General features: G+C 38.9%; 2 protein-coding genes, 1 long non-coding RNA gene and 1 pseudogene across 5 annotated transcripts in view; 2 read left to right on the top strand and 2 right to left on the bottom strand.

Annotated features, from left to right (window-relative positions):
- LOC107556420 (rho guanine nucleotide exchange factor 12-like) overlaps positions 1-13,212 on the top strand; it is a 109,401-nt gene extending 96,189 nt beyond the window's left edge. The window contains exons 26-42 of the mRNA XM_016239536.1: positions 404-558; positions 886-1,032; positions 1,120-1,205; positions 1,459-1,584; positions 1,729-1,843; positions 2,795-2,895; positions 2,985-3,062; positions 3,147-3,222; positions 3,528-3,695; positions 4,981-5,068; positions 5,521-5,598; positions 6,077-6,171; positions 6,373-6,627; positions 6,789-7,031; positions 9,804-10,030; positions 11,487-11,562; positions 11,660-13,212. Coding sequence (XP_016095022.1) covers positions 404-558; positions 886-1,032; positions 1,120-1,205; positions 1,459-1,584; positions 1,729-1,843; positions 2,795-2,895; positions 2,985-3,062; positions 3,147-3,222; positions 3,528-3,695; positions 4,981-5,068; positions 5,521-5,598; positions 6,077-6,171; positions 6,373-6,627; positions 6,789-7,031; positions 9,804-10,030; positions 11,487-11,562; positions 11,660-11,685 — 2,140 coding nt within the window. The 3' untranslated portion in view covers positions 11,686-13,212. The remainder of the gene's footprint in view (positions 1-403; positions 559-885; positions 1,033-1,119; positions 1,206-1,458; positions 1,585-1,728; positions 1,844-2,794; positions 2,896-2,984; positions 3,063-3,146; positions 3,223-3,527; positions 3,696-4,980; positions 5,069-5,520; positions 5,599-6,076; positions 6,172-6,372; positions 6,628-6,788; positions 7,032-9,803; positions 10,031-11,486; positions 11,563-11,659) is intronic.
- On the bottom strand, positions 9,987-20,192 carry cenatac (centrosomal AT-AC splicing factor). 3 transcript variants are annotated; one of them, XM_016239552.1, is made up of 12 exons: positions 19,988-20,192; positions 19,266-19,429; positions 19,091-19,189; positions 18,877-18,943; positions 18,739-18,801; positions 18,464-18,525; positions 18,045-18,162; positions 14,742-14,772; positions 14,577-14,672; positions 13,577-13,709; positions 13,363-13,504; positions 9,987-10,043 (listed from the first exon to the last, which is right to left on the bottom strand). In XM_016239552.1, exons 1-11 carry the CDS (start codon positions 20,102-20,104, stop codon positions 13,399-13,401), a joined length of 1,056 nt encoding a protein of 351 aa, XP_016095038.1. In that variant the 5' UTR covers positions 20,105-20,192; the 3' UTR covers positions 9,987-10,043; positions 13,363-13,398. The 3 variants fall into 3 exon arrangements, with proteins under 3 accessions (XP_016095038.1, XP_016095037.1, XP_016095040.1); XM_016239551.1 differs by lacking the exon at positions 9,987-10,043 and having other exon boundaries at positions 13,299-13,504; XM_016239554.1 differs by lacking the exon at positions 9,987-10,043 and having other exon boundaries at positions 13,299-13,504; positions 18,045-18,159.
- Positions 16,537-24,198, top strand: LOC107556433 (uncharacterized). The gene is made up of 3 exons (XR_001605282.1): positions 16,537-16,548; positions 19,246-19,253; positions 24,128-24,198. It is a non-coding gene; the product is annotated as an uncharacterized lncRNA (long non-coding RNA).
- The window catches only part of LOC107556430 (forkhead box protein N5-like), a 14,554-nt pseudogene continuing 9,931 nt past the window's right edge, over positions 22,765-27,387 (bottom strand).

Raw genomic sequence — 27,387 nt, 5'->3', positions numbered from 1 at the left:
CAGAGAAACTTAATCTGTTAGAATAAAAGTTTGGTTTAACAGAAATATATTACTATTTGTGTAGTAAAATGTACTTCTCAACATAATAATAAAATTCATTGAAAACTAACTGGAATATTTTAATTAACAATATATTTTGGTTTATAAAAATGTTTTGAGCTGATTGCATTTGAAAACGTTGATTAAATTGTTAAAGTTGTAAGAATTAATTTGATTAGCACTATTTTTTTTAATTGTGAATTAGCAGTAAATCATAAAACTGTAAAAATTACAGATATTGTAGGGCTCTATTATAGTTCAAAATGTTATAAACAAATAATTTGTTAACGTTTTATGAGTTGAAATGATTAGACATGCGTTTTGATGAGCGTGTGTTCTCATTGCGTTTGCTGTGTTTGTACAGCAGGATGGAGCCGCTGGGCTCTGGAGAGGTGCAGAGTGAAGATGATCAGTGTGTTGAGGTGGAGCTAGAGCCTCCTAACTGGCAGACGCTGGTGAGCAGAGACGTCCTGTCCACACTTACCCCTCAGGAAATCAAGAGACAGGAAGTCATCAACGGTGAGTGACAAGTCTGGTTTACTGTATGAGCAGTGGTGGGGAAGTGTCTCCCTAAAGTAATCACAATTTATTTTCAAATTTGTATTATTTCTCGTAAACTTAAGTGAAGCTACATGATATGGATGAACAATGAACACCAAATTGTCTTTTGGTTCTTTAATAAAAACTGAAAATGTATTCCCTTATTTATCCCAGGATAAAGTATTCTGTTTACTCCCAACACTGTATATTAGCATGCATTCAGTTTTGAGAAGCTTTGAGAAGCAGTGAACAAGTACAAACCATCCGGTGTAAGCACCTCTCTCCTCCATGCCATTGCTTTCACAGAGTTGTTCTACACAGAGAGAGCACACGTTCGAATGATGAAGGTTCTGGAAAATGTGTTTTACCAGCCGCTGATCAGAGAGGCCATCCTGCCTCCTGCAGACATCAAAAACATCTTCAGCAACCTTGAGGAGATCGTTCAGCTGCACGGTAAAACTTCACAACCCCCCTAAATCCTTGAACACCTCTAAAGTAAACATTTCTTCTAAATGCGCTCCTCTTCTCTTTTCACTTCAGTGTCTTTAACGGAACAAATGACTGCAGTCCGGAAGAAAAATGAGACTGCGCTCATTGACTCAATAGGAGATGATCTGCTTTCCTGGGTAAGAAGCAGCAAATATACATTAAAGAAAGCTTCCTGCTGGGGGAAAAAAAAACCATCTTATTGGCCTAAGGTAGTCAAGCTGTTTTTTGAACATGGTAGCTGGTTTGCTTCTGTTTCAAATTGGCTTGATCTACCAACTAAACCAAGTTGGACCAGTTACTGACCATAAATAACTAGAAACCATCTAAAATGAGCTACCATTAGATTTACCAGCAGGGATATTTCACACTCAGTTGTGTCTTTACCCACAGTTCAGTGAGGAAGAGGAGACAAAGATCAAGAGAGCTGCAGGCACGTACTGCAGTAATCAGCCTTTCGCCCTGGAACTCATTAAGAGCAAACAAAAGAAAGACCAGCGCTTCAACTCCTTCATACAGGTCAGTGGCTTAATAGCACAGTGGTTGCTTTCATAATTGTATGTAACTCTACTTGCATTCAAGCTTGTGTGTATGTTTCCTATCGGGCTGTTCCAGATGGTTAAGATAATAAATGTAATATTAACATGGAAGTGTTTATTTCAGGAGGCAGAGAGTAACCGTCATTGTCGCAGGCTGCAGCTGAAGGACATTATTCCTGTGGAGACTCAAAGACTCACAAAGTATCCCCTCCTGCTGGAGAACATCGCCAAATACACAGGTACAGCAGTCTTTTCTTTATTCAACATTCAAATCAACATTTTTTAATCGATTCTGAAAATTTCAAAACAGATTCTGAGTTTAGTTTTTTCCACGTATTCAGTTTTTGTCTTCCTAATGCTGAATGAACGCGTAATTTTTGCCACTTGGAATGCAGTATAAATTTGATACACGAAACTCACTTATTGACAAACAGCTTCTTTCAAATGCTCGAACACTTTGTGTGCGTCTGTTCTGAAGCGGCAGCTGTGCGTAACTCTGTATAAGCTGTTAAATGCACTTGTGACTTAAAACTGCTTTTATGATGCAAAATTAATGTAGACAGTCAGTTATGTCTTAAGGACAGGACATCTGATATGTTAAAATAGATCTGTCAGGATGCATTGATAATCATTTTATCATCACATGCCCTCCGAATCGTAATCGAATCGTGAGGTGCTAAGAGATACCCAACCCTTACCTTAAGAATAAATAATATTATAATTACTAATAATATTTTAAATATGAACATATCTGTAAATCTGAACACATCTTTTACCTTTGTGTTTTATGCTAGTTTTATTAGCAGAAACATATTATAATTAATATTTTAAATATTACAGTATCGCTGAATCTTACAATTATGCTCTACCATGTTGTCATTTTCAGTAGCAAAATGCATATTTGAAATATTAAAATATCTTCAAATCTGACAGATGTCATTTAAAATGGTGTCTCTGTCAATAGCAAAAATACATAATATTATAATTAATATTTTAAATGTTAAAATATCTGCAAAACTAATGAATGTCCTTGACAATGGCATGCTCTTTATATTAGCAAAATGCATAATATTCTAATTATTTTAATAGATCAAACAGTTGTGATTGGGTACAGTAAATATGTGACAGTGTAATGTTAGTGGGGTTATTCTGTAATCTGTGAATGATTGACTGGTGTGTTTTGCTTGCAGAGGATCCTGAGGAGAGAAGTAAAGTGAAACAGGCTGGCGAATGCTGTCGAAATATTCTCACTCACGTCAACCAGGAGGTGAAGGAGGCCGAGAACAAACAGGTGAGTCAATAACACAGTGGGACCTGACCTCAGATCAGTGCTAATCTAAAACATGCTGACCCTGATCCTTGATTCTCTGCTGCCCCCAGAGGTTGGAGGACTACCAGAGACGACTGGATCTGTCCTCATTGAAACAGAGTGAGAACCCCATGATCGCCGAGTTTAAGGTGAGACCTCGTATTTGAAATCCATTTAATCAACCTGTAACTGACCACTTATTATAAACAAAATGGATTTTACTCTCCATCTAGAACCTGGACTTGACTAAGAGGAAGATGGTGCATGAGGGACCGCTGTCTTGGAAGGTCAACAAAGATAAAACTATTGGTGGGTGTGGCTTGTCACAGAATTAGAAATGTCTTTGAGGGCTGACTTCATGGAAAACAGGATTTTATATCATTATTATATTGATTATTTGCATAAATATCTCTTAAAGATACATTAGCAAAACAGCCCGTTTAATTCTGAGGGGGGAAATGGTCATGAGAAACTAAATTATGACTGTTTGGTGCAAGAAACCACTACTATAAGTGGACAACAGGGCACAAATTGAATGCTGCAAAAGTGTGTAATATGGCATCTTTAATGCAATATAATTGTGAAATGTTTTCATATGATGTGTGTGTTTTCAGAGCTGTACACATTGCTGCTGGAGGATATATTGGTGCTACTTCAAAGGCAAGATGAGAAGCTAATCTTAAAATGCCACAGTAAGAATCTGGCGGGCACCGCTGAGACCAAACACATCTTCAGCCCCATCATCAAACTCAGCACCGTGATGGTGCGCTCCGTCGCCACCGGTAAGAACCACTGCTTTTAAAAACAGGCGAGACAGAATGGGTAAAAATTAGGCTTACCGCGATAGACAGTGCTGACGGTGATACTGGTGTTAAGCCGCAACACCGGTTATGTCACCGCGTCACCGACCCCCACCGTCATTTAGATTTTTTATTGTAATAAAAATCAATTCGTTCAGTAAAAGAACAGACACTAAAATTAAAAACTGAACGCGGCTGCTCAATGCAGCGTGCCGAACGACAGTTGCATCACAGATCAGATTTCGTTTCTCCAGTGAGGAGAGTGAGTCGAGCTGACTGACAAGAAGAGTGAGGTGAGGTGAGGTGAGACAGGCAAGACGATGGCGGATGATTTAGTTTCGAAACGAGATGCAAAAGTGCCTGTTTGGCAATATTTTGGATTTTGAAGAGCCTGTTGACTTTTGCCGTGTATCTAAGGTGATTTTGGAAGTTTTTTTAAACATTCGTTTCTTATTTAATTGGTTCCACATTGTTTGCTGATTTTTACTTTATTTAAACTTTGTGTCATTTATTTATTTTATTTGACATCAAGGTGTATGCTGTGCCTCCAAGCTTTCTTACTCGTTTTGCTAATAAACGTTCTACGTTTCTTATTTATTTGGTTATATATTATATATGTTTACTTAGCCTGTTTTGTATACCTATTTAAACTTTATGTAAGTTATTTGTTATTTCATATTAGGCATAGCCTGCCCTATAGCATGGTGTATTTTTATTTGTTTTGTTAATAAAAGTTCTATGTTTTATACACTGAACAAAATTATAAACGCAACACTTGTTTTTGCCCCCATTTTTGCATATAGGCTAAAGTGAGTTTGACGTCATATTTTGTTGTTGCATTCAAGCAATTGATGCCAAACTGCCGCTAATTCGAAAGTGAAAGTAAAATGTGCACAGCGCTTTTAAGATATTTAAAAGCGAGGAAAAGAGGGGAAATTCAAACAAACTAAAAACGAACAATTGCTTTACGCCGAATTGCCGCTATTTAAAAGTGAAAGTAAAATGTGCACAGCGCTTTTAAGATATTTAAAAGCGAGGAAAAGAGGGAACGCCCCCGCGGTGATACCGGTATTACCGGTGTTGTCACACGTCGATTAACCGGTGGGAAAATTTCCTCACCGTCACAACCCTAGTAAAAATGTATCCGATCATACATTTGTCAAAAACCTCATGATGTATAACGGTTGTTTATTTGCTTCTTGATGAAAATAAAGTATATTCAATCAAGAGTCAGTTGAACTAACAGTGTTGTCTGAATGCTTTACAGACAACAGGTCATTCTTTGTTCTCTCTATGTCTGATAATGGAGCCCAGATCTATGAACTAATGGCCCAGACCGTATCTGAGCAAAAGACGTGAGTGCTGCACTTTTTACCCATAGTTCCATTTTATCTGCTTTTAGAGTGTTCCTAAGTATCTGTTATTAAAAGAGAACAAAATTTACCTCAGTGTGTTTAGCCTCTAAAACAGAATTAACGGTGGATGAATGTTTATTTACCAGTTATATTTTAGTTATATATATTAGTGTTATATTTTGTTTATTTTTGTTTTTAAAATATTGTAGTATTTATAAATTTTTGTGTGTATTCCTATATAGCTTTCCTTTGTATTATTATTTTTTTTTATTAATTTTAGCATTTTAAACTATTTCAGTTAGTGGCCAAGACAACATTTCTAATTTAGGTTTAATTTCATCTAGTATTTAATTTTATTTTTTAATTGTAGCTTAATTATTGTAAATTTTAGGTTTTAGTTTAAAAAACACTGTTTACTACTTGCAATGTTTGTTTGATTTTCTACTCGATAGGTGGCAGTGTCTGATAACACAAAGAGCAGACTGCATGAAGACCAAACTACAGAACATCATTCCATTACCTCAGACTGAGTGAGTTTAAGGTTTCTATACCACAAAACCAGTCATAAGGGTAAAATTAAAAAAAAAAAAAGCTGAATAAATAAGCTTTCCATTGATGTAAGTTTTGTTAGGATAGGACAATATTTGGCCGAGATACAACTATTTGAAAATCTGGACTCTGAGGGTGCAAAAAAATCTAAATATTGAGAAAATCGCCTTTAAAGTTGTCCAAATGAAGTTCTTAGCAATGCATATTACTAATCAAAAATTAAGTTTTAATATATTTACAGCAGGAAATTTACAAAATATCTTGATGGAACATGACCTTTACTTAATATTCTAATGATTTTTGGCATAAAAGAAAAATCAATAATTTTGACCCATAAAATGTATTTTTGGCTATTGCTAAAAATATACCCCAGCGACTTAAGACTGGTTTTGTGGTCCTGGGTCACATATGAGAAGTGTTTTATAAGCAGTAAGGTGATGTAAAACATATGTTTTGCAGTGGGGAACGTGAAGCGGTCGAGTTGATGAACTCTGGTGTTCAGAAACTAAACAAAGACTCTGAGCCCATTTCTTTAGTGAGCATTCAGTCTCCAGGTAAACTGTTTCTTTCATTTATTTTTTGTGAGAGTAAATATAAAACTGAAACCATGATGATAGTCTGGCAATAAGGTAGAGTTTCAAATAGAGTAGTTGTTCAACTGGTATAGCATGGCACTGAAAACACATCCGGTGTCCATCCTCAAAAATATCTTTCAAAAAATGGTATGCCTCAGTTTTGCTGTGTATTTTCTGTAGAAAAAGATGGCACTGAGGTCATGCCAACCCCGCCATGTAGCACCAACCCATTCGAGACCAAATCTGATGAGGAGAAGGATGAAGAAGAAGAAAATTCACTACAGGATCAAGCTGAGGATGAGGAAGCGTTCGTGGTGGCCGATACGACCGATCGACTGACATTCCTGAAGCAGCGCTCGAGGCTGGGCATCGCCATAGACGAGGACGAGGCCTTTGAGCTCCAGCCACTCAGAGCCGATGAAGCTCTCAGAACACGTGAGTAGAAGACATGACTGTAGTCCTGCTATGAGCTGTCCCTCTGCTAATACACTGAAAAATTCATTCGGGCAGGGACATCTACTAAAATCCCACAATCTTGGATTCACTGTAACCCTCTTAGTCTGTCAACTTGTCGGCTAATTTTTTTTTTTTTTTAGTGGCAACACTGAGGCAGCTCCTGATCAACCACATGTCCAGTCAGGAGGACACAGACAGAGATAGCGAAAGACGAGAGCAACAGGAAGATGCAGCGAGGACGGGCTCTCAGCAGGGGTCAGAGGACAGCACTGCGATCAGCTCCACTGTTGAGAACGGCTCAGAGAGGGGCGAGAACAGAGGGGAGAACGCACAGGAACTGCCCTCCGGAGACACAGGCTTCTTTGAGACGTCTGAGGATTGTGGTGTGTTGTGGTGTTTTTTTTTAATTCATCAGGAAATGGAGGGGACTTCATTTTATGATAATGCCCGGCTGACTGCACATTATCCCACTTAATACTATGTTAAGACTGTTACAAATGAAGGGATTAGTTCACTTCCAGAATAAACTGATTTTAAATAATTTACAAAAATAATTTACTCACCTCCATGTCATCCAAGATGTTCATGTCTTTCTTATGTCGCAAAGAAATTCAGGTTTTTGAGGAAAACATTCCAGGATTTTTCTCCATATAATGGACTTCAATGAGACCCAACGGGCTGAAGGTCCAAATTGCAGTTTCAATGCAGCTTCAAATGGCTCTACACTAAATAAAAATGTATATACTTTTTAACCACAAATGCTCGACTTGCACTAGCTCGGCTTCACGCATTACATAGTCATGTTGGAAAGGTCACACGTGACGTAGGCTGAAGCACCGACCCAGTGTTCACAAAGCAAACGTGCAAAGATAGTCAAATGCCCTTTGCAAAAAAAGGTAAAACAACGATGTTGGACGATTTTGAAGTTGGAGGAGAAAATGAGATGGAGTTTTTCACCCTAGCCTAACTTTCTGAACCGGAGTACACAGATGAAGAACTAACCGTGTGTAACCTTTCCAACGTGATTACGTCATGCGTGAATTTGCGGACGAGCATCGCAAAGCTAGTGCAAGACGTGCATTTGTGGTTCAAAAAGTATATATTTATTTTGTCGTTTTTTTTAGAAAATTACCCATCGTTTCGATCAATAAGACCCCCTATTAGTCGGCTGGGATCGTGTAGAGTCCTTTGAAGCTGCATTGAAACTGCAGTTTGGACCTTCAGCCCATTGATCTCCATTGAAGTCCATGCCTAACTTTCTGAACCGGAGTACACAGATGAAGAACTAACCGTGTGTGACCTTTCCAACGTGATTACGTCATGCGTGAATTTGCGGACGAGCATCGCAAAGCTAGTGCAAGACGTGCATTTGTGGTTCAAAAAGTATATATTTATTTTGTTGTTTTTTTTAGAAAATTACCCATCGTTTCGATCAATAAGACCCCTATTCGTCGGCTGGGATCGTGTAGAGTCCTTTGAAGCTGCATTGAAACTGCAGTTTGGACCTTCAGCCCATTGATCTCCATTGAAGTCCATTATATGGAGAAAAAACCTGGAATGTTTGCCTCAAAAACCTTAATTTCTTTGCGACTGAAGACAGAAAGACATGAACATCTTGGATGACATGGGGGTGAGTAAATTAATAGGTAAATGGGCATGAAATATTGATTTGATAAGATGAAAAGAAAGGCCACAGAGTAAAACGAGAGACCTGAAAATGGCACAGCTGTGTAGGATATTGGTTGCCTGGGACAACCATCATGTAAGGTGTCATGGGCATGAAATATTGATTTGATAAGATGAAAAGAAAGGCCACAGAGAGACCTGAAAATGGCACAGCTGTGTAGGATATTGGTTGCCTGGGACAACCATCATGTAAGGTGTCAGTAGGTACTTCTTTTGAATTATTAAAGGGATCCTATTATGCTTTTTCACTTTTTCAACTTTAGTTAGTCTGTAATATTGCTGTTTGAGCATAAAAAAGATCTGCAAAGTTACAAAGCTCAAAGTCCACTTCAAAAGGAGATATTTTATTGAACAGAAATCACTTTTCAAAAACTACAACAAAACTTAGAGTGGTTACAATCATCCGGGTTTAAATCGCACCCAAATTAGTTTGATTTTGACGCAATATTTACTCTGAAGCTCGCAGGCGGCTATGGTAAGGGCGTGTCATTTCCCGACCAGGCGCCGAGTGCTGCCAATCACAACACACACTGGCCCAGCTAACCAATCACAACACATTTCGTATTTCAGAAGGTGGGCTTTCATTTGATACAGGAACTATTCAAGCCGTTCATGCCAGACTGAGGAGAGAGGTGTTGTAATAATGTAAAATATGTGAAAAATAATGTGTTTTTCGAACAACCTAGTATGAGAGCCTGTTCTAGTACACCCCCAAAACAAAATCAAGACTTTGTAAAAGAGCATTATAGGACCCCTTTAATTTCATAGTACAAATGTTTGTAGTATGAATGTAATCTGGACATGCAACATTTGTCTATTCGAGTCATGTGATTTACCAGCATCAGCTATCGCTTCACTGCCATTCACAAATTCTCTCCGGTGGCCTCATGGGATAGAAAAGTGTCCATTGCATGCACACTTTAGAGTCTCGCCAGTGGTAGTAGGTTATCCGGGTACTTTTTGCCCACTGTTGTATGAAGACTGTGAATTTAGAGATACTTCTCTTTACACATACCATAAAATAAGTGGTACCTGATTGTAAGTCGCACAGGGTCAAAATTGCATTGTTGAAAGAAAAAAACATAGATAAATTGCATCAGTGTGTAAGTCACATTTTATTATTACATTAAGAAGTAATGTAAAATACTGGTAAATAAAATGAAGAAACTGCGAAACAAACTGGCAGCATGTGGGAAGTGTGCTTTACAAATAATCTAGTGCTCATGTACCACAAATGTGTGCTTTTGTGCAGGTTTTGCATGCTGGACGTTAATTGCATTAAATAAGTTGCTTTGGAATGTCACAATACGTTTCAGATCATTTAAAAAATATATATTCTAGAAAATATGGCCTACTTTTGCCTACTTTATATTAGGGAAGTATGCGTATTTGGATGAAGCCTACTTTTACACTACATTTACACCTCAATCTAGCCGCATCCTGTAACCCTTCCTCTTGTTTTCTGTCAGTCTCAGCAGGCAGTTACATGGTTTTGGAGGTGTATGGCGGCTCAGGCGAGAGCAGCACAGATGATGACGTGCAGGGCAGCAGCGGGGAGCCAGTGGCTGGGGGAGACTCAGGCATTGACTTGAAGAAGCTCCTCTCTTCCTCCTCTCAGAGCAGCGGAGGACCAAACCTCAACAGACGGATCATGACACACATACGTCTACTACAGGCCAACCTGCAGCATCTGAAGGTGACGTTTGTCCCTAAAAAAATGGTCACAGATAGACAAATATACAATGACCAAAAAGTATTTGAAAGTATATAATGCATTAGTTTTGTTGAATTATATATCATGAATTATATTATACGATTCAGGGCTCGCAAAATTTCAAAATCGCTGGTAGCCCTTCGGGCAGACATTCTTCAGATTTTGGTAGTCCAAAATGAATTTAAGTAGCCCGAATAAAATAAAAAAAAAGACATCGGCTGAACTTCACTGCGGACAAATCAGCATGAATAAAAACTTCAGTGATTGCTTTTTTTCTTCAAATAACAAGTCAAGAGAGTAGGGGTGCAACGGATTTTAGCTTTGTGAATGAGACGCAAATGTCACTCTCTGACAGCAGGTGGCGCTTGTGGAACAGCAGGTGTTTATAGGCTGCTGCCCCTTTAAGAACGAACGCACGGATCCAATTTATTGATGCACTTGAGATTTCTTTCACCACTGTTTACGTTCACTTAAGACATAACCGACTGTTTATGAGAATACTTGCCGAGACAGTTATTTTGAGATAATTTTGTGTGTATGTGTTTATTCAGATGCAAGGATACACGAAAGAGGAATCAATTCTGTGTATGCGCATTGTCTGAAACGCGGCTCTCTGTGTGCGCGCAGCTCCGAATGCTTTATGGTTTAAAACACTTTGTGAATGCGAATGGTTTAAAACACTTGAATGTTTAAATCGGCAAGACTTAGAAACAGGTGCAAACTATTAACTATGATCCGTTTTACCCCTACAAGCTAGTGAACAATGCAAATCAAGTAAGGAATTTTATATCACTGTTCAAGATAGCCCGTCGGGCAGGGTGGTGAAACATTTTGGTAGCCCGACTGGAAAACACAATAGCCCCGGGACGTCGGGCTAGCGATTTTGCGAGCCCTGTGATTGTATTATATTACGTCAAAACTTAATGGCATATGCTACAAATGGTGCTGGACTGTTTCTCAGAAGTAACTTTTCCTATATTAATCTCTCATTGCGCTTGCTGCCTGTTTGGGTATTTGGAAAATGTGAAATATTTTAATATTCTAGTAATAGGAACAAAAAAATATTCTGTAGAAAAAAATATATGCTGTAATTACTGTAAATATTGTCCAGAAAATATTTTAATACTTTTGACTGTTAGAAGCCAAATAAAAGCCAATTGTTTATAACTTTTTATATAAAATCATCACATAGTATCATTATATCCCCAATATAAATATATCCCTTGCAAGGGCCCCCTTTCCTAAAATATAAATTAAATTAAAATTAGAATTAAAAGGTTTTAAAAAAAAAACAGATTTAATGCGAGGACATTCATACCTTTTTAAAGTGACTTTAGTGTCCAACTATCTTAAAAACAAAATTGCCTATTTGGTTCAAGTCCTTCATATCTGTTTACACACACACACAAAAACACTAATACTCAAATCTGTTTTGCAGGATACAGAAATCAAGTATAATCAGCTACGCCAAGGGCTATCAGAGGAAACAGCTACTGACACAGAGGAAAACAAAGGTACTGCCGTTTTAATTCTACCTTTTGTGGTTTGGTGTTGTGTTGCCCTAAAAGAGCTTTCATTCATAGTTCTCTTTCTCTTTTATCCTTCTCTCAGATAAAAGTTTAATGTCTGTTTATTGAGATGGAAGGAGACACAGAGACACTGGGCTGCTCCAGCCCTGCTCCTCCTCAAACAATGCTCATGCATGGACAGAGACAGACAGAATGGACAGGAGATCTGGAGTTTCTGTTCACGCTCACTGTACAGGACGACCCCAATCACTCACTCCAAATCTCTGTCCATCTGCACCTCAGCATGGTCATGGTACTTTGAGAAAGACTGCCATGTAAGGACGTTTCATCACCTCTCACTCCACCATCTGCATTCAGAAGACACAAAGCAGCAAACCTCCGTCACTATCAAACCCATGCGGTCCTGATCAACCAGGATGGATGGAAAAGAAAACCACGAGATTTGAGGGTAAACTTAAAGAGTGGATCTACAAAACTTCCCCAGGTTGCATGGCATTCCTTCATGAGGTTTGATGACTTTAGAGTCAATATTAACCAATGACAGTACAGCATGAGTGGTCACATGATCTTTACTAAAGTAGCTCCACAGATCTTTGACCTTATTAGCATAATAATGACGCGCAGTTAGAGCAGACAGATATTCACATAAACCGAATGCCTGACTTCCGTTTCGATACGGCGCGCTGTATATGTGATTTTACGATGTAGAAACCACGTTTGACAACAGTGGTGAGTGGGGTGAAAAACTTCTGATTGAAGTCCTGTACCGCTAGAGCATGTTGTTAGATGTGCGGAGAATATTAGCCATCACATGAGCCTAAAATGAGACGTCTCAATGAGGAACTGGCAATGTTTGCTGACTGATGAAGGCAAATACTAGTAAGGTGATGGGCTGATGATTGTGGTGGTGTCTCTCCTCATTCCTCCTCTCTTAATAAACCACATTATTCGCTATTTAATGAAGCTACTGAAAGCGTTTTCTCTGGCTTGTGGCCACGGGAAAAGCGGACCTTTCGTAATGTCGTCGGGTCGAGCTGATGCGACACGTCTCGGGCAGCTCGGCCCGATCCGTCTTTCGGATTTTCTTGGTTTTGAGAATGAAGTTAAATAGAAAGAAGCTTCTATGCAGGAACTTGATGAAGACCCTTAATGGTCCATTTTAAATGTAATGTATTGTACAATTATGACCAACACTGCATCTCTTACAGAGACACATTTTTTTTTGTTTCTTCTTTTGCGCTCTAAAGCGTTCAGTAATGTATTATTTTAACAGAAACTACTAAAAAAGACGAAAAATAAAAGACTGCAAGGTATCCTTTAATATTCATGTAATCTGTATTTTTATTATCCTGTCTAGACATTTGAGGTATTTTATTATATTATTGAACATTAATATGGTCTTGGCTTTCCGTTGAGAACATGAGATAGCTCTAATAGATGAGATTCTATTCAATTTGACTGAACTGATGTATTGTTCAAAATGGAAAGAAGATATTGCACATTATGTCTTCATTTTATCACATTTACCTTTTGAGGAGAGTGGGAAGAATATTTTGTTTTGGATTTATGACCAAAAAGGAAATTACACAACATCTGTAGCAAAATTGTATTAAATAAACTGGAAACACAAATGGTGATGTTCATTTCTTGTACAAATCCTTCATAACGATTGTTTTGGAAATACACAAGCTGGAACAAGAAATGTTCAAAACTGGTGTCAAATTGAAGCAAGTTTTTGCCTTTAAATAGTAGTTCTCAATATGAGAAAACCAATATGTACACCACCTTTCCCATACTGCCAGTATATTTGGGGCATCCATTTCATAACTCTCCATTACTGAGGTCTTTTTGCTGCGTTGTTGCTTTCCCATCATCTTCCCTCTTCCTCTTTCCCCTAGTTTTTGCCTCCTCTTCTCTGAACTGATGCCTGAAGGTGAAAAGAGTGTCAGTAAGAACAAGTACTGAATGAACCTGCTAGTGTGCAGTAGTTAGAGCTCACCTAGACTGCCAGCGCCTGCCACTATTCCACACACGTCCAAAAGATGGCAGCCAGTTGGCGTCAGTATGTGAGCCGTGGTCAAAGTTTGCACCCACGCGGTTGGGCGGAAGCTTCTTGAGCTTCTCTTGCTCTTCTGTAATTCAAGATTCTTTATTTGTAACATACAAATAAATGGGGAAGTCGTGGCCTAATGGTTAGAGAGTCGGACTCATAACCCAAAGGTTGTGGGTTCGAGTCTCGTACCGGCAGGGATTGTAGGTGGGGGGAGTGAATGTACAGCACTCTCTCCCACCTTCAATACCACGACTGAGGTGCCCTTGAGCAAGGCACCGAACCCCCAACTGCTCCCCGGGCGCCGCAGCATAAATGGCTGCCCACTGCTCCGGGTGTGTGTTCACGGTTTGTGTGTGTTCACTGCTGTGTGTGTGCACTTTGGATGGGTAAATGCAGAGCACTAATTCTGAGTATGGGTCACCATACTTGGCCACATGTCACATGTCACTTCACAGTTATTATACGCAATACAACTTGCAATGAACATCAACCTGGTTGACTACTTAAACTTGCTTTACATACATAAATAGTAAGATCAAAATGGTAAGAAACCTAAAAAGAAGATAATAGAAGGAACATGGTCGACAACTGTAGAAGACTGTTTAATGTACAAAGAAGTTTTAATATAAAATTATTAAAATATAAAGTTAATACTACTGTTTAAAATAAAAGTTGTCATCTTGAAAATGTTATTTCGTATTATTTCATATAGTATTACAATTTAAATTTATGGACAAAAATACAATGGAAGTCAATGGGAACTGAAACTGCTCGTTTACCAACTTTCTTTAAAATAACGTGTTCTTCTGAAGAAAGAGTCATACAGGTCTGGAACGATGTGAGGGTGAGACTGAGTAAATTATTGAATTTTCTTTTTGGGTGAATTATACCTTTAAGTTTTTAAAAAGCCAATAACAGAGTATCATTATGAGAGTGGAATACACACTGTGTTTGAGGAACTCCTGAAGTGAGGGGCCCATTTCCTGCTGTCCACTGCTTGAGGCTTCATCAGGCTCCTCAAGTAGCCACGGCGGTACAGCTCCTACAATTCAACACAACCTGCTCAGTATCTTCTCAAAGAATAAACGCAAACTAAATCTATTTTACTCACCGGTATGAACATTTCCACTGCTGGTTGAGTCCTGCAAATAGGAACAGCAAACCTAAATGATTCCTGACCTTGTTTATTAATCTAATAAATAATTGTTGCATGCATATATATATATATACAGTGGGTAAGGAAAGTATTCAGACCCCCTTAAATTTTTCACTCTTTGTTATATTGCAGCCATTTGCTAAAATCATTTAAGTAAATTTTTTTCCTCATTAATGTACACACAGCACCCCATATTGACAGAAAAAAACAGAATTGTTGACATTTTTGCAGATTTATTAAAAAAGAAAAACTGAAATATCACATGGTCCTAAGTATTCAGACCCTTTGCTGTGACACTCATATATTTAACTCAGGTGCTGTCCATTTCTTCTGATCATCCTTGAGATCGTTCTCTGGTAATGTAACGCGTTAATTAGATTGATTAATTACGGTGAAAAATAACGCATTAAAATTATTAACACATTTAACGCACTTGCCCCGCCCCAGACCTGGCTATGTGGGTCATCTGACATTTCATACAGTTGATTGATGACAAATATGAGGCAGGGCAACAACTCACTGAGTGATGGAGCCTAGAGAACGTAGTTAGAATGTCCCTAAAATTCAAGATATGGGGCAAAAATGCCCATTTGAGTTTTTATCTCATATTTACATTATATAGTTAAGCAATAGGCTAAGTGCAATATCACATGAGTGCAAATGTGATATTGATCTTATACAACAGTTCAGCAAGTAAGAAGTCAATATTGTTATTTTAGACACAATGTTGTCTGTTTTGCTCAATTTTGCCAACGAAAATATAATGTCAAAGCAGAACTGTTCGTCTCCGAGCAACACACAGCGGCATTTCATTTCTTAAAGGGGTCATATGATGCGATTTAAATTTTTCCTTTCTCTTTGGAGTGTAACAAGCTCTTGGTGCATAAAGAAGATCTGTAAAGTTGCAAAGACTAAAGTCTCAAATCCAAAGAGATATTCTTCATAAAAGTTAAGAGTCAGCCACGCCTAGCTAAAACGGCTCGTTCTAACACGCCCCCACATGTCCACGTCATGATGTGGGAAGATTTGCATAATGCCGCCCAAATGTTCACGCAAAGAAAGAAGGCGTAACTTTTATTCTCGCTGTAGTATTGTTGTTGCCGCTGCCATGTCGTGAAGACGCTGTGTGCTTCGTTGTGAAAGCGCAACTACTTTGTTTGGCCTTCCAAAAGAGGATGATATGGCTTCGTCATGCCTGGAGCTGATCCGTGCTGGTTGCTGAGGAAATACTACAACTTTGCGCTGTGGATCACCGGATCGGCTTTCACCGTGGATGAAGCGGAGTCCAGCCCGGAGTTGTTACATGTCCTTCCGGACGCTCCTTCGTCAAAATCACCGGCCGCTCCATTCTCAAGCCCACTGCTTCTCTGCTCACTCTAACCCTCCAGACGTTCCTCACTCTAGCCCCCGGCCTCTGCTCACTGTAGGCAGCCATGTGTGACACTAGGCGCATTTCCATTACAGATTTGCACAAAACTTTGGTGATATTTTCTGAATGTCGATAAAAAAGTATTGCGAAATGACGGCGTTTCCATTAACCAATGTTATGCGTCTAAAACGTAAACTTTTGCCTCTCGCGATAAGTCATTTTTGGCTATATTTATTCAAAGGAGGCTTATGCATGTATATTTACAGAAGCAGCAAAGAGAGCCGCTTCAGAAACGTGCGTGGCGTGGCTGGAATAAACCATAGACTGTATAAAAACATTAACACAAGAATTGAGTGGCCGTAATCAGCTTCAGTGACACCGCAGACGTGTGCAGTGTAAATTGTCTAAGTATTAATAGTAGGGAAAGCCCCTTATACTGGAGCACGGCCACTTATTAAGTGTTTCTTGGAGGTTATAGTACATTGAAGAATGATCATATGACTTTTTACATACGCCATGTGACCTGTAAATGCGAAAAAGTTAAGTTGTATTTACAACACTGTTCCAGAACACTTCAACCCAAATATTCAGATGTGTGCAGCACATTTTATGGAGGACTGTTTCCTGATCCTGGTAGAGTAGACTACAATGCCGGCTGTTCTGACTCACAGACTGTGTTTTTTGTTTGTTTTTTTAAAGAGTTTTTATATTTTATACATTTAAAGCAAGTTTTTTGAGCAGTGTAGAGTAGCATTTGTCGTTTGTCATTTCTCTGATCACAAATGCAGACATGGTTTTATGTTTACGCGGCGCGATGCAACGCAACGCGTAAAAAGACAGTATAAGTCATTATAATCCATAATTATGTCCCCACTGGATGCAACGAATGCCTCGTTTATAATGGGTTTTTTTGAATCATCGCTCCGGCCTGACGGTATCATCACAGTATGGTAAGGGGCGTAACATTTCCATCTCACGCTTGAGGTATTCGGCCAATCACACCTCGCTTTTCAGATTGATGAGCTTTGTAAAAATTGACACGTTTCAGAAAGGCGGGGCATAGAGGAGAAACAATGTACAGTATGTGGAAAATGTGTTTTTTGAACCTTAAACCACATAAACACATTTCATTACACCAAACACACAAAATAATGTTCTTTTTAGCAGCATCATATGACCCCTTTAATGCACGTTTTGAACGAATTGGGTGAACCATTTGGCACGCTGGATTTGAAGCGGCACTGCACAGATCGATAGGTGTATGACATCAAAGTACCGCGAGAGCGATTCAAAAGCATGCAGAGTCGTCTCTTGCGGTACTTTGTCACACACCGATCGGTCTGATGGTGATGATCCGCTTCAAGTCGAACAAGCCTTATGATTCAATGGCCCATTCATAAAGAACCATTTACTTCACTCCTGAATGAATCAGCCATGTGAACGAATCAAATGAATGAATAAATGACTCGATGACTTAATCATTGACATTTACCACCACCTACTGGCAGTTTTAGTTTATTATCCTTAAAGAAACAATTTCATTTCCATAGTAATAATAATAACATAAAAAAAAAAAATTATTAAAGGTATAGTTCACCCACCCAGAAATGACAATTGTGTCATCATTTACTCACCCTCATGGTCCAAAAGAGTATATGTAATAAATTTTATCAAACTAAATATTTCTTGCTGAAGTTACTTTTTGTAATGTCTGTTTGATGCTTTACACAACAATGACTTTAAATTATCTTTTGGGAGTAATTTCTCAGCCAAATGTGATGTGCGATTAATTAATCGCCACATTATGTAATTAATTAGATAAAAAATTGTAATCGCTTACCAGCCCTAATATATATATATATATATATAAACAGTGTAAGAAAGATTACCTGGTAACCAATGAAAGTTAAACCGAGTTCTGGTTCATTCCACTGACTGTGTGAGGCGAAATCCTCGTGGCTCGGTCCGGGTTGTGCCTCTGCTTCATAAGAGCAACTGTGGGAACTTCTTATGAAACATCAAAACTCATTAGAAGCTCTTACGTTTCAGATTACATGAAGAAAAACTCATTCTGATCATACTGCGATAATAAAGAAGCACTTAATCATATATAATTTCTGTTTATCAGTACTGGAACCAGCATATTATGAAAACCTTGACTGCTATTAGCGCAAGTAAAATATCTGGACACAACTATTCATTTATTATTATCCATATTTTAGTCATCAAAACTACAAAATAAAAAACATTTGATGAGTATTGGTGCAACAGTTTTAAGATAACATCATAATTTTTGCATGTATTTTACCTGGCTGCATGTTTACTGCTGTGCTGGTCCACTTCAGCAGGTTGTACCAGTTCTGGATCAGGCTAAGTTTGATTCAGGAAAGTCAACAGTAATGCTCCATGTCTTTTTAACATCATTTTCCCAGCAAAGGAATTACTTTGATAATAAACACATGCCCTTTTAAAAAAAGGCTAATTAGCAACAGAGTTTAAAAAAAGTCACAAATAACATTTCCTATGATTTTTTTTCTGAGTACTGAGATATGGATACGCTTGGAGCATCCCAGGAAAACAAACCTCTGATAATGACTGAAGGACCTCCAGTCTGTGCTGCTCCTGGGATCGGATCACTGCAGCTTGCTGAGGATGAAAGAAGAGAAGAAATGTTCAGATATGGTCAAACCAACAATGTAACTACCTGTAAAATGTCTTTACCTGTTTAATAAGCACATCCTCTTTTTCCTCAAACTGTTCCAGAGCCTTGGAAACCTCAGCCTTGAATCTACAAAAAAAAAAAAGACATTTTTAATTTCTTTCTCCGTAGAACATCTGCAAACTTTTACAGTGATGTTATCAGTGTACTAATGTACTACAGAAATGCTATTATAAGCACACCCATGTCCCCAAACACAAATAAGCAAGCAATAACCTCTCCGTTTCCTCTTCTGTTATGATAAACTTGTCTCGCAGTTTGGGCTCTGCTTTATTGTCCCACCAGAACTTGTGCGTGTTTTTCCGGTGCTCTGGGCTGAAATGAAAAGCACTGAGTGAATTCCCTGCAAACTCCGCATGTGTTTCTCACAGCTTCTGATGTGTGATCTTACGTGCTCATGTGCTCCAGCAGTCCTCCGTACAGCACACTGATGTTACTGTCAGTCACGTGTTTCTGCACCTCCAGCGCACAGCAGTAACACCAGAACTTCTCCTCATGATGGGGACTGTATTTCTCCACCTGAGGATTTTTAATGGTCCGCCGTGCTTCTTTGACCTGTTACAACATGCAGAAATGTTATTACACATGCAGACGCAGAGCAACAAATACATTACTGTTCATGGCACCAAACAGTATATTTCGACACTCAAATCACACTTAATGTCAATGTGTATACAGTATATATAAATGACATTTTGTGGTTCTCAACCATCAGCTGACATAGTTCATAGATAGTTTGAACTTATACCTGAACTGACTTAATATAGCCACTAAATTTAACCTTTATTTAACCAGGAAAAACCTGTCTGAGATTTAAAAAATCTCTTACAGGAGTGTCCTGGCCTAAATAAGCATCTTAATGTGACTTTTATACACAAAACCTATACAAACAAAAAAACATGCGACATTAAAACATTTGCAGGTCACTGACTCATCCTCCAATTCTCACTTTGACACCACTTGATTAAAAGGAACTGCGTAAAATGCTTACTTTATTTCAAGTTTTATTATTTTATGCGTAAACCGATAAAGTGCAATCATTATGTGTGCCCAAATCGTATTTGGAGCCACTGTGGCAGCATCTTCAGCTAGTTGTCTTGTTAGCACGCTTACCTTTTCCGTGAATTTGACTAGAATTACTTTAAGTTTGCTCTGGTGGCTTTTCCCATAAATGTGGCCTTTTCCAGAAAAATCTGTTTTTCTGCAGACAGAGCAATAAAACGCGCCCATTTGGCTGTTTTTGGGTTTGTTTCTTTAGCGAATGCAAGCGCGATGTTGTCCAAACATAGTGCCGTTTTGTGATTTCAAATATGCAGAAGCGCCCTCGTGTGGTTGGGATGAACTCCCACACACCACAAAAATATTAAGCATGATTGATTTCTGAAGGATCATTTGACACTGGAGACTGGTGTAATGATGCTAAAAATTCAGCTTTGTCAACACAGGAATAAATTACATTTTAGGATATATTAAAATAGAAAAAAGGGTCTCCTCCCAGACCTGGATCAGGGCATCCGTGAGATCCCAGACAGTCTGTGGCTTCAGATGCTCCGGTACGTAATGTCCCAGAGGTTCTCATTCAGGTCTGGGGAACGTGAGGGCCAGTCTACGGCATCAATACCTTTGTCATCTAAAAACTGCCTACACACTCTAGCCACATGAGGCTGGGCATTATTGCGCACCAGGAGGAACCCAGTGCCCACTGCACCAGCATAAGATCTGACAGCGGCTCTGAGGATTTCATCCCGGTACCTAACAGCAGTAAGGGAACCAGTGCCTAGCACATGGAGGTCTGTGTGACACTCCAAGGATATTCCTCCCCAGACCATTACAGACCCACTGCCAAACCGGTCATGCTGGATGATGTTGCACACAGCATAACATTCCCCACGGCATCTCCAGACTCTTTCACTTCTGTCACATGTGCTCAGTGTGAACCTGCTCTCATCCGTGAAGAGAACAGGGCACCGATGTTGGATTTGCCAATTCTGGTGCTCTCTGGCTAATGCCAATCGAGCTGCATGGTGTGGAGCTGTGAGCCCAGGTCCCACTAGAGGACGTCAGGCCTTCACGCCACCCTCATGAAGTCTGTTTCTGACAGTTCGGTCAGAAATATTCACCCCAGTAGCCTGCTGGAGGTCATTTGGTAGGGCTCTGGCCTCCTCGCACAAAGGAGCAAATACCGCACCTGCTGCTGGCCTGTTGCCCTTCCATGTCCCAGTCCAGCTCTCCTCATGTAACGGCCTGTCTCCTGGTATCTCCTCCATGCTCTTGAAACAGTGCTTGGAGACACAAAACCTCCTTACGATGGATGTGTCATCCTGGAGGAGCTGGACTACCTTATTGGGTTGCAGGTAGGGCTGCACGATAAATCGCATGCGATATTTAACGCGCATCTAGTCAGAAAGCCGGTTCTGTAATCAGCGGTAAATCTCCATCACCTGCGGGCTTTCACATTGAGCAGCATTGACTACACAGAGCTGTTGTTCACTGACAAGCTGCGCAAAACCACATTCATATTTGCACGATTTTTGGCGCAGCTCGTCAGTGAACAAGTTGCAGGTACTGCCTCGTGCTACAGACAGGGACAAGGGCCCTAACAAAACTAAAAACAATTGTCTTTGACCACCAGGGAGGTTTGGAGGTTGTCTTGCTGTTGCCTCTCCAGTGCACCTGTTGTCACTTTAATTTGAACCAAAACAGGTGAAACTGATTCACAATCACTTATGCTTACTATAATTGGACAGACTGACATCCCTGAAGTTTAAGTGTGTGTGTGTGTGTGTGTGTGTGTGTGTGTGTGTGTGTGTGTGTGTGTGTGTGTGTGTGTGTGTCTGTGTGTGTGTCTGTCTGTCTGTCTGTCTGCTGCTCATCTTAGGAACCACACTCAGTCTTGGGTTTTGATGCCACCAGGAGATACACTTTACTACATCATCAATGATAATAAATAATAAAGCGGAGATGCTCTCTGCAGCAAAACATCTCCAGAATGATCATCTTGTCTTCTTTTTATACAGTTCTGACTTTAAGGCATGGGGTATATATTCCATACAGCTTTTCCATACATAGAATGGTTCCTTTGTGCATAGTTCTGACTTTAAGGTGTTTTCCATACATAGAATGGTTCCTTTGTGCATACAGTTCAATATTTCCCTAGAGAAGGGGTTCTTGTTATGGTAAAGAAAGAAGGCCCCAACTTATGTTTCCCAGATGTTTCTAATCTTACCACGTAGGCATTTTCCACACAGGCATATGTGATTATAATGGAAGAATAACTGGATATTTAAATGGTTATATTCATAATGATAACACTCGAACAATTCATACTTTGATTAATAAAAATCTTCAACATTTGTCTGTCTGTCTCTGTGTGTGTGTGTGTGTGTGTGTGTGTCTGTCTCTGTCTGTCTCTGTGTGTGTCTCTGTGTGTCTCTCTGTCTGTCTGTGTCTCTGTGTGTCTCTGTCTGTCTGTCTGTGTGTGTGTGTGTCTCTGTCTGTCTGTCGGTCTGTGTCTCTGTCTGTCTGTCTGTCTGTGTGTGTGTCTCTGTCTGTGTCTGTGTGTGTGTGTGTCTCTGTGTGTGTCTGTCTCTGTGTTTGTGTCTCTATGTCTATCTGTCTGTCTCTCTCTGTGTCATTATTCTTATTATATAGATTTTTAAGGCATTCCTTTAACTAACAGCCACTTTAAAGAAACTAAAATAGCATGTTAATGCATTTGTTTATTTTAGGCATAATGTGTCATTGGATTTAAAAAAAAAAGACAGACACACAAAAAGAAAGATTACAACATAATAATAGTAATAACAAATAGTGCTAACATTCAAAAGTTCATAAAGATAAATTAGACAGCAAGTCCAGTCTGATGTCATTTGCTTGTGCTCAAAGCTGGATTACAGCTCTAACAGCGCTTGAATCATATCTGTAACATGGACACAAATGAGAGTGAAATCAGTTCAAACTCATTTTGCTGTTTACCTCACCACTCAGTCCCTTTAAGATCCAAGTCCTCACCTGGATAGTTCATGCTCCTTTTCAGCATTCTGAAAGAATCTCCCGCGAGTGTATTAATCTCATCTCTCAGTCTCTGTCGGCCATCCAGGGTGAGACGCCACAGACAGGACTTCCTCTTGCCATCTCCAGACACCTGCTGCGGGGTCTTCTTAAAACTGTTGCTGAAACATAGATTATGGCGGATTGTGTTTTTCCACCCATCTGGAGCTGTAAGGAAAAAGGGGAAGTGCTCTCTAGAAAGACAAAAGAAAATGGGATGAGAAACAAGTTTCATAATTTGGGATTTGTGTGTGTGTGTGGGGGGAGTGTGAGAGTGAGTGTGTGTGAGAGAGAGACAGAAAGAATGAGTGAAGCCATGCTGGGGGAAAACATGAATAAATGAATAATTCAGCCTACACACACTCTCAAAAATAAAGGTTCTTTATGGGCAGCTTTGGTCCATTAGGAACCTTTAACATCCATGTAATCTTTCCATTGCACAAACGGTTCTTTATCGTGGGAAGATGAAAAAAAGGGGCGGAAAATGGTTCTTTTAGGAACTGTTCACTAAAAGGTTCTTTGCAGATCCAAAAATGGTTGAAATGTTACCGTGACATCACTGCAAAATCAACTTTTTGGAACCTTTATTTTTAAGAGTGTACCATCAGAGTTTGTTCTTATCCTTAAGTATATAAAAGAGACCTGGTGAAGTTATAGATCTGCTGTACGTTGAGGCTGCTGCTGAGCGCCATGGCAATGAGGATGCAGTAGTTAACAGGAGGCCGAGGCCATCCGCCGCTCTTCAGGTTGATACTGTCCTGCAGGGCTCTCTGAAGCCTTCTGTTCCGCGTCAGACCCAGTTTGCGAGTAGATGCTTTGGGTGTCCTCCCCTTGCGCACACCCTTTACCTTACGACAAACAGGCACATCTACAGAGGAAGCGTCCTCTTCATTTGTGAACTGGGGTAAGGTGGAGATAGGTCAACTACATTAGATATCATCTTATTATAATAATAATCTTTCACCCAATTTAATTTTTTATATACGTGACATTCTCTTGACATAAATCTCTCAGGTTTGCATGACATAATTGCAAAGTGGCAAACAATCAAAGTATGCAATGCTGCTTTACTCATACCTGATACTCACTGGAGAGGGAGGTTTCGTGCACTGACTCAATCAGGCAGGTCTCATCAGGCAGTATCGCTGGGCGCAAACTCTTTTCCAGAACAGGTGTGGTGGTTCCTGGCAGCACTGACTGCAGTGTCTGTTTTGGGGGTGTTGGGGCTCTGGGGTAATTACTAGGGTACTTTATGGGGCAGGCTAAACTGGGATTCACCATCAGCCACAGATTAGGTTGTATGTCAGGCTCTTTAAAAAGACAGAAACAATTAAGTTTGAAGTGCACAGTGACAAGAATGTAAGAAACTGTTAAAAGTTGTTGTTCTTAAATCTTAAAGGAACATGCACAAGATTCCTATCAGAATCTTTTATAATTGGGAACCAATCAGAAAGGACCCTCAAATAAGAATTCTCAGATAATAAAAGTATACAATTTTTCTGGATACATTGTGTACTATTTAGCAGTAATCCTACATTTAAAGGAATAATCACACAAGAAACTATTTACCTTATTTTGCAATGCGGAAGTAAGCCAGTGTGCGAGACAAAAGTGCAGTAAATCGTAAAAATATTAGTAACACTTTACATTAATGTTCATTATTTAACAACTTTAGTTAACATGAACAAAACTTCTACAGCACTTATTAATCTTGGTTAATGTTAATTTCAAGAAACTATTTACCTTATTTTGCAATGCGGAAGTAAGCCAGTGTGCGAGACAAAAGTGCAGTAAATCGTAAAAATATTAGTAACACTTTACATTAATGTTCATTATTTAACAACTTTAGTTAACATGAACAAAACTTCTACAGCACTTATTAATCTTGGTTAATGTTAATTTCAACATTTATTAATGCATTATTAAAATCAAAAGTTGTGCTTGTTAACATTAATGCACTGTGAATTAACATGACCGACTGTATTTTCATTAACATTAACAAAGATTAATAAATACTGTAATAAATGTACTGTTCATGGTTCGTTCACGTTCATATATTAACTAATGGAACCTTATTGTGAAGTGTTACCAAAATATTTGTCAGTCGGTTTATAAATATGATGATGCATGTCAAGCATAATAAATGACCAACTCAACTTACAAATGGCCGAAACCACCATAATGTTAAAAATAAAAAGGATACGAGTCATCTATAAATGAAAAAATAATTAATTTGTATACACGTAAATTATCCAACATTTTCAGAAATATGTATTTTTTTATTTCTCATAAATATTTTTTTTTTAACATTTTTAATAAATGTATTTATTTTTCAAAACTAACGTTTATTTTAGTTTTTTTTTATCATTATTCAACTAGCCCAAATAAATGTATATATGTAGGCTATATGCATGTATGTCTTTGTTTGCTTGGGGGTCTCTGACAGTAAAAACAGTGAACACCTCTCATCTAAGGAGGTTTGTGTTGTTGTGTGTTGTCAGGAGGAGGCTGTAGAGTCGATGAACACACCTCTGTTGCTGAGGGGCAGCTGGTAGCTCCTCTGTGCTGCTGCTGCGGCTAGTAATGATCTTCTGGAGATTCTTGCGTAGTGCCACTGCGCCAGATACTGGTCAGTTCACTTATCATCTGCCAAACAGTGTTGCCAATTTGGGGATTTTGTTGCCAAATATAGCTACTTTCTCATTGTAGCTGCGACTTTTTTTTATTTTTTGTGACAAGGAGCTATTTTAGCTTTATTTAAATAAAACTAGCGATTTTTTGGCGATTTTTTATTTTTTACTTGGCCACACCCATGCCGTAGGCCCGTGACCTCTCACGTTTGCTCTCAATCATGCCAAAGAGTCTGTGCAGTGAACACACCAGTACGCCACGCCTGCCATGACGCACACCACAATTTCACTATAAGCATCAATTAAGATGCAGGAGAGGGGACGCGCAAGATGGCGCCGTGAGCACAGGTGTTGAGTTATAGCGCCCATCAACAAAGTTAAATCTGAGCAATGACATTTCTTTATCAATTTACGTTTTAACTGGATGCTTAGTGCTACTCGTGCACCATAGTTTGTTCTGAAACATGTCAGCTGATAAGAAAAGAAAGAATTCTGCTACGAAGAAGAAAAAATCAAAAGTTGTGCTTGTTAACATTAATGCACTGTGAATTAACATGACCGACTGTATTTTCATTAACATTAACAAAGATTAATAAATACTGTAATAAATGTACTGTTCATGGTTCGTTCACGTTCATATATTAACTAATGGAACCTTATTGTGAAGTGTTACCAAAATATTTGTCAGTCGGTTTATAAATATGATGATGCATGTCAAGCATAATAAATGACCAACTCAACTTACAAATGGCCGAAACCACCATAATGTTAAAAATAAAAAGGATACGAGTCATCTATAAATGAAAAAATAATTAATTTGTATACACGTAAATTATCCAACATTTTCAGAAATATGTATTTTTTTATTTCTCATAAATATTTTTTTTTTTAACATTTTTAATAAATGTATTTATTTTTCAAAACTAACGTTTATTTTAGTTTTTTTTTATCATTATTCAACTAGCCCAAATAAATGTATATATGTAGGCTATATGCATGTATGTCTTTGTTTGCTTGGGGGTCTCTGACAGTAAAAACAGTGAACACCTCTCATCTAAGGAGGTTTGTGTTGTTGTGTGTTGTCAGGAGGAGGCTGTAGAGTCGATGAACACACCTCTGTTGCTGAGGGGCAGCTGGTAGCTCCTCTGTGCTGCTGCTGCGGCTAGTAATGATCTTCTGGAGATTCTTGCGTAGTGCCACTGCGCCAGATACTGGTCAGTTCACTTATCATCTGCCAAACAGTGTTGCCAATTTGGGGATTTTGTTGCCAAATATAGCTACTTTCTCATTGTAGCTGCGACTTTTTTTTATTTTTTGTGACAAGGAGCTATTTTAGCTTTATTTAAATAAAACTAGCGATTTTTTGGCGATTTTTTATTTTTTACTTGGCCACACCCATGCCGTAGGCCCGTGACCTCTCACGTTTGCTCTCAATCATGCCAAAGAGTCTGTGCAGTGAACACACCAGTACGCCACGCCTGCCATGACGCACACCACAATTTCATTATAAGCATCAATCAAGATGCCGGAGAAAAAAAATTAACATCTTGTTTTTAACCACAGACACAAAAGTTATACCACAATTCATGCACAGTCATGTCAACCAGATACTGAGAGAGAGAGACACAGTGCATCGTCGTGTCATGTGTGCTGGGATGCAGTATTTTGCACTTACTTTGTAGTAATAGAGTGTTGACTGAAATAAGTTTGTATGAATAAAGTTTTTGTTTTTGGAGAATCATAATATCTCTTATCTGTTGTATTTGAGCAGGACAGGGATGCACTTTGGTGACACATAAAACAAATTCCCAACATTGTGTCTTTCCATCATTT

Source organism: Sinocyclocheilus grahami, unplaced genomic scaffold, assembly GCF_001515645.1.
Source record: "Sinocyclocheilus grahami isolate Dianchi unplaced genomic scaffold, SAMN03320097.WGS_v1.1 scaffold567.1, whole genome shotgun sequence".
Classification (NCBI taxonomy): domain Eukaryota; kingdom Metazoa; phylum Chordata; class Actinopteri; order Cypriniformes; family Cyprinidae; genus Sinocyclocheilus; species Sinocyclocheilus grahami.
The sequence above is the reverse complement of the archived record's forward strand: the minus strand, read 5'-3'. Positions and strand labels throughout refer to the sequence as shown.

Excerpts from the sequence above, each read along its gene's own strand:
- cenatac (XM_016239552.1), bottom strand. The coding sequence starts at position 20,104 with ATGGGCGCGTTTTATTGCTCTGTCTGCAGAAAAACAGATTTTTCTGGA. Across the intron at positions 19,190-19,265 it reads CTGCTGGAGCACATGAGCAC|CCCAGAGCACCGGAAAAACA; the intron begins GTAAGATCACAC and ends TTTTCATTTCAG. Across the intron at positions 18,163-18,463 it reads AGCAGTAAACATGCAGCCAG|AAGTTCCCACAGTTGCTCTT; the intron begins GTAAAATACATG and ends ATGTTTCATAAG.